Genomic DNA, 7,114 nt, shown 5'->3' with positions numbered 1-7,114 from the left:
TTGCAGCTCTACTTACAACAGCCAGGACATGGAAGCAACCTAACTGTCCATCATCGGATGAATGGATAAAGAAGATGTGGCACATATATAAAATGGACTATTACTCAGCCATAAAAAGAAATGAAATTGAGTTATTCGTAGTGAGGTGGATGGACCTGGAGTCTGTCATACAGAGTGAAGTAAGTCAGAAAGAGAAAGACAAATACCATATGCTAACACATATTTATGGACTCTAAGAGAAAATAAAAAGTCATGAAGAACCTAGGGGTAAGACGGGAATAAAGACACAGACCTACTAGAGCATGGACTTGAGGATATGGGGAGGGGGAAGGGGAAGCTGGGACAAAGTGAGAGAGTGGCTTGGACATATATACACTACCAAACGTAAACTAGATAGCTAGTGGGAAGCAGCCACATAGCACAGGGAGATCAGCTCGGTGCTTTGTGACCACCTAGAGGAGTGGGATAGGGAGGGTGGGAGGGAGGGAGACACAAGAGGGAAGAGATATGGGGACATATGTATATGTATAACTGATTCACTTTGTTATAAAGCAGAAACTAACACACCATTGTAAAGCAATTATACTCCAATAAAGATGTTTAAAAAAAAGAATTAACTACTAAAAAAAAAAAAAAGCACACTATTTGATCTCTTAAACCTCTTTGTGCGTCTCTTTTTCCTTCACCTCCTCTCTTGCTTTCTCGTTTTCCCACTGAAAAATTCTGTGTAGGTGGCCTCTAATCCTTAAACTTGCTCGATTACCTGGTCTATTGTAACCTCCGAAGAGGTGACCCTTTTCCAGCCCTAATGAAACATTCTTTCCCTGAGGTCTCAGCTGCTTTCTGCCAAGTGGGAGAGATTATGAATGTGGCCCAAGGCCTCAAGAAAATATCTGTGCAGAACAAAAGACCTGATTAGTCTTAGCATCTCCCTAACCGGCAGAGAGCCGAGGAAGATTTATGATGTAATTAGGATGCCTTCCTTTTTATAACCCCCTTGATTTTTATTTCTTCTGCCAAGGAATTCTTTTTTTCACTTTAATAATGAAAACCCAGGAAGTTCGTTAAAAACAACATCAGGAATGACCCTAATCATTTTGCCCCAAGGTGGCAAAAATGTTACTTGGGACCACCTTGTGAAAAACAGTTTCATAATTTGCATACCGTCCAAAATGTGTACAAATGTTCTTAACGATATCATTTTTATAATACAACTGAATCTATATGCAAAACACAAACAGACTCACAGATATAGAAAACAAACCTATGGCTACCAAAGGGGAAAGGGGAGGGAAATAAATTAGGAGTATGGGATTAATGGATACAAGCTACAGTACATAAAATAGATAAGCAACAAGGACCTACTATATAGCACAGGGAACTATGTTCGACAGCTTATAATAACCTATAATGGAAAAAAATCTGAAAAAAAAATATATAAAAAACTGAATCACTATGCTGTACACCTGAAACTAACAAAATATTGTAAATCAACTGTATTTCAATTTTAAAAAAGAATATCATTTTTAACAACAGCAATTTGAAATCAATCAAAATGTTCACTATTAGAAGAATAGTTAAAACTATTTCCACTGATTATTATTGCAACCAGTAAGAATACTTGTTATAAAGTTCTATGTTAACATGGGACCTTACTAAGGTCCAGTTCAGAAGCTAAGATCAGATGCCTGTGATCATTACAATTACATAAAGAAGCACAAGCATGGAAAAGACTGCACATGACACCAGGTGTTTTACACTAAACGCATGATTTCACTGGGCGTGCGTCTCTTACTAAGCTGGGACTCCCAGCTCCATGCCGAACCCTTTTCTGTGAATGTACCTCGAACTTTCCAAGTAATGTCTCTTGAATGTTAACAACAGGTCCATTAGGACATGTGACAACTGGCTCTTTTGTCCTCTTTTTGTTGACGTGAGTTGTCGAGAAACTTGATCACCTGGTACCTTAATGAAGTTCCCAATCTATTGACATTGCAGCAGATGTTTCCAGCTACCATGAGGGGGCTTCTTCCAGTTCCTGAACCCGGAGTCGGGGTTGTCTCCAGCATTGCTGGTGTAGACGCCTGAGGTGCCGGTGTTGCGTGGGTGCAGGGTGCTGATGGAGCTCCCAGGGCCACCTGCAGACACACGTGACAAAGCTGAGCTCAGGGTCCTGGGGCTGCCATGGAGTCCTGAACCTTTTTGCACAACTGCCCCCTTAAGAGTAAACTCATTGACGGCGCAAGCTCCGGCGGAGACCAATGGGCGCGCGGCGCCGGGCCTGCGCATGCGTCTTACGGCTTCTCCCGGAAGTCGCTTCCTAGGTTCTGAGCGTGACGTCGGTTCCTAGGTTCCGAGCGTGAAGTCGGTTCCTAGCTTCTGAGCGTGAACCCGCAGAGATGAACCCTTTAACTAAAGTTAAGCTGATCAACGAGCTGAATGAGCGTGATGTCCGGCTGGGGGTAGCAGAGAAGGTGTCTTGGCACTCCGAGTACAAGGACAGCGCCTGGATCTTCTCGGGAGGGCTTCCTTATGAGCTGACTGAAGGGGACATCATCTGTGTGTTCTCACAATATGGCGAAATTGTTAACATTAATTTGGTACGGGACAAGAAGACTGGGAAATCCAAAGGATTCTGTTTCCTCTGCTATGAAGACCAGAGGAGCACAATTCTGGCTGTTGACAATTTTAATGGGATCAAGATCAAAGGAAGAACTATCCGAGTGGATCATGTGTCTAACTATCGGGCTCCTAAGGACTCAGAAGAAATGGATGATGTGACCAGACAGCTGCAGGAGAGGGGCTGCGGGGCTCACACTCCCTCACTGAGTTCATCTGAGGGCTCTGAAGACGGCAAACCCACCAGAAAACACAAAAAAGGTAAAGCATTAAGGCCCAAGAGAAGATTCTGGGTACGCTTAGTGTTTGCTCTCCTTAGCATTCACTTAGAGTTGGTAATCAGTTCTTAAGTGTGAAAGGGAAAGGTGTGGGGAAACTTGCTTTAATTGGGAACGGAGAGGTATCAGCAGAAGGCTCATGGTGTGGGCTGAATTCTGCCCACCAAAATACATATGTTGAAGTCCTAACCGCGCCCCCCGCCACCCAGTAACTCAGAACGTGACTGTATTTGGAGGTAGGGTCTTTAAAGAGATAATTAAGAGTGGGAGTTGCCTTATACAGCAGCTCGACATATCAAGGGGGGCAGACATCCAGCCTGGCTTCTCGGAGGCACTTTTCTGCAAGTGGAGACTGTGACTGCTTCACGCTGCTGCCAAGGATGCTTTCCTTTTGCATGTCCTCCACCTTTTCCATCTTCCTTTTCTTATTTTTCCCTTCTTTTCCTACAGACAGAAAAGAAAAAAAGAAAAGAAAGAAAGAAACAGAGAAGACTGACCAGGAGGTACAGGCAGAGCCGCCAGCCTCCTCTTCATCGCCCAGAAGCAAGATGATAAAGGAAAAGGATGACCCTGGCTCTAAAAAGCACAGTGGCAAGAACTCAGAGAGGGGTCAGAAGCCAGAGTCCAGGGAGGTGTGGAAGCCCCGCCCCAGCTCCCCTGAGATCAGGACGGCCTGCCGTGGTGGCGCAGAGGACCGAGAGAGGGAGCCGAGGAAGGAGAAGCCCAAGCCCGAACACAAGTCATCAGGCAGGAGGGAAGAGAGAGAAGACAAGAACAGAGAGAGAGACAGAGGTCGAAGCTCGCACGCACATCGCAGCCGGCACAGTGGACTCTCTGAGGGGCGTAGCCACAGAAGTAGAAGTAGGAGTCAAGATCAGTCCCACAGGCATAAAAGGGCCCGGCACTCCCGGGACCGGGAGTCCTCGAATCCTAGTGACCACAGGCATCACTGAAGCCACAGCCTGTTCAGCTGCATGGTAGAATCGGAAATGAACTGTGTTGTTTTTTTGTTTTTTTTGTTTTTTTCTGTATGTGGGCCTCTCCCGTTGCGGAGCACAGGCTCCGGACGCGCAGGCTCAGCGGCCATGGCTCATGGGCCCAGCTGCTCCGCGTCATGTGGGATCCTCCCGGACCGGGGCACGAACCCGCGTCCCCTGCATCGGCAGGCGGACTCTCAACCACTGCGCCACCAGGGAAGCCCCGCTTCACTTATTTAATTCTGCTTCACTTTATTGTGTTTCACAGATACTGCATTTTTTACAAATTGAAAGTTTGTGGCAACTCTGCATTGAGCGAGTAAGTCTCTTGTTGCCGTTCTTCTAACACCGTTTGCTTGATTCATGTCTCTGTGTCACATCTTGGTAATTCTCACAATATCTCAAACTTTGTTATTATTATATTTGTTGCACTGATCTGTGGTCAGTGATCTTTGATGTTACTATTGTAATTATTTTGGGCACCACGAACCACGCCTGTATGAGCCGTCAAACGTAATCATGAGCTTTCTGCCTGGCCTTTCGAGTCCAGTGGATTTGCAGGACAGTAGACTTGTTAAAGCAATTTGAACTTCAAGTGAAATATAAAAAGACTGTTTTTAGAAGAGAAGAGTGCTCATTATAAACACAGTTTGGCCTTCTCAGGATCAGTGACGCAGAAGTAAAAACAGTATTAAAAACCAGAGAGCAAACGTGTCGCTTTAAACATAGCAGAAAGTTTAGGACAGGAAACTTTCAAAGAGCAAAGAGAGGTCAAAGGATATTAAGTCCAAATTAATGCAACAGGAAAGAAAAGAGTAAAATTAAATTTTAAAATGCTCTCATCATGTACTGAAATAAAGCTCATATGAGGGTCATTGAAGATAAGGGACTTTTGAAAAATGTGCCCTGAGCTGGTGGTTTATTGTACGTTATCACGTTGGCATTGTGCGTCCAGTAGAGATAGCCCAGCAGGTGGACGGGCCTGAGGGTGGTGGGGAGGTCTCTCGGGAGACAGCCACGTTGAGTCTGGGTGGAGGATGAGGAATTGGGATACTCTGAGTGGAAGGGTCAACCAGAGAGAAACTCATGTGATACACGCAGGGCACCCAAACCAGCGGCTGGCACATCAAAGGTCTGCAGGGAGTGAGGCATTGAGGGCGGGAGGGGGCAGTGAAAGGCAGTGTAGGTTACACATGCTCCACAGACTTGTCATGAGTGTGGCTATGAAGAGCCTGAAGCTTTACTGGATTATTATTTCCTCTCTCTCAGCGACGTGTTTACCTCGGGGCCCTGAGAACCGGCTCCTTACATTTAAAATTCAGCAGATCTACTAGGATGCTCTGTGGGAATTGATCTGAGTCTGTTTGTCCCTTAGAGCATGATCTGCCCTTTAAACCTTGTGACCCATCTTCCACTTTAAAGGAATGTCATGAATCTTATTTTGGCATGTTTTTGTTCGTGCCTTATTTTGTCCCCTTTTCCAGAAACACAACAGGCTTCTGTTTTAAGGGCTCGGCTCTCCCGTGCATCCTCCGCCCCTGTTCAATTACAATGAACGCGTTGTTCTTTCTGTTTTCTCATGCTTCTCCTTCACGTCCTAGCCGTGTGCTCAGCAAACGGCTTCCTTTGCGCTCCATGTGACCTTCAGGTTGCAAGGCTTTTCTCTCCTATTCCCTTCCTGGGATCTGCAGCTCACTTTTCATCTCGTCCTTCTGTGTGAGAATGACTTACGTGATCGGTGTAGAAACCAGTCTCCAAAGACACCCCACATGTGCGCTTCCTACAAGCGGTGAAGCATGGATCTCCCCCTCTGAGCCTTTGACCAGTGACCCCCGGACGCGCGGCCGCTTCGGCTTCCCCCTTCTCAGAGAGCACATCACCGTCCAGGTTATTGTCTACACTCTCATTTTACTTCCTTAAATAACACATTTTAAAAATAGATGTCAAAAGATGCAGTTTTTCCAGTAGTGTTTAAACTGTTTCTAAAGGGTAAAAAAAAAAAGACATGCATTTACCTATTATGCGATTTTCTCTCTTGAGTTCATTTCAAATCACAAAACATCAAAGACTGTGAGAGGATTGACATGTGTTTACACCAAAGGCTACAGGTTCAAGAAAGAATCTTTTCCAGGTAAGGGTCCCACAGCAATCGTTTCAGCCATTTTCCCCCAGACTCCTGAGGAATGCTCACCTCCACCCATATTTTTGACTCTCTCTCGAGGTTGGGAGGGGCAGTGTGGCTCAGGGTGGGTGGTAGCTGATATCCTGGGGCGGGAGGGGTACGGGGCTGCTGGCGTTCCCCACCCCCCCTTCAGGGACACTCACTGACTCTACAAAGCCACATTGTTTTTACTCAATCTGGAGTCAGAAATCTAGACAAAACCAAAGTCGGTGATTTTCAGTCGTCTTTCTCTCTACTTTGTTGTTTGTGAAATAGATCATTCTATGGAGTTTTTGTTGTGTCAGAGGTCATGGGAGAAGTACTAGCGCCCTCTCAGTTCAAGAGCAGGTTAAATGCTCCACTGTCCTGGTGACGTCCATTTAATCCTTTTTTAACCATGGTGATTTGCAAAACAGAAAGAAGAAGTATTCTAAATTCATTTATAAAGAGCTCTGGTTTGCAGCCTCTGAAGTACAACTCATGAGAGCTGTTTCCAGGACCACACTGGAGGTTGTATCTGAACCCAGACACCAGATTTTAAACAAGGCTTAAGTAGGGGCCCACGGCCAACATCAATCAGAAAACAGAACTTTGCACAAAGGAAAATTTATAATGAAAACTCCCCGGAATTCTTTTCTCAGATAAAATGAATTTTGCTGTTCCATGAGGAATGAGCCTTCCTTCTATTACGGATCATTCCATCAGAGTTTGTACAAAAATCTCCAATTCTAGAAACGTTGTACTTTAGATCTTCTGACGGCATGGAGTTGATCCCTTTGCATATGTTTTTATGTATTTCTGAGTGGAACAAATGGCGGTATTATACAGATAGTGTCTGTGTAAGTGAGAACATCTGGTTTTCTTCCTGCACTTGCCTTGGAGCAGTGCTCAGCAATTCTCTTCCTCCTCAACGAGAAAATCCACTCCTACAAAATATCACTGAGAAATGATTCTTTTACAAGCAATTCTAGACGGGAGATCGAGGAGGGAACAAATTATATTGTAGAACACAGATTCTCTACTAAATGTACCTTTTCCCCAAAATTCTCCCCTCTGAATGCTTCCAGGGCACCTTCAAG

The 7,114-nt window shown here is 45.1% G+C and overlaps 1 protein-coding gene across 1 annotated transcript; it reads left to right on the top strand.

Annotated features, from left to right (window-relative positions):
- The first annotated feature begins 2,387 nt into the window (after window positions 1-2,387).
- LOC309814844 (RNA-binding motif protein, X-linked 2-like) lies at window positions 2,388-4,242 on the top strand. The gene is made up of 2 exons (XM_082641017.1): window positions 2,388-2,880; window positions 3,348-4,242. The coding sequence occupies exons 1-2, from the start codon at window positions 2,400-2,402 to the stop codon at window positions 3,848-3,850; spliced, it is 984 nt and encodes a 327-aa protein (XP_082497143.1). The 5' UTR covers window positions 2,388-2,399; the 3' UTR covers window positions 3,851-4,242.
- Window positions 4,243-7,114: the final 2,872 nt, after the last annotated feature.

Source organism: Mesoplodon mirus, assembly GCF_964341445.2.
Source record: "Mesoplodon mirus genome assembly, chromosome: 13".
Taxonomy (NCBI): domain Eukaryota; kingdom Metazoa; phylum Chordata; class Mammalia; order Artiodactyla; family Ziphiidae; genus Mesoplodon; species Mesoplodon mirus.
This window is presented reverse-complemented; position numbering and strand designations above follow the sequence as displayed.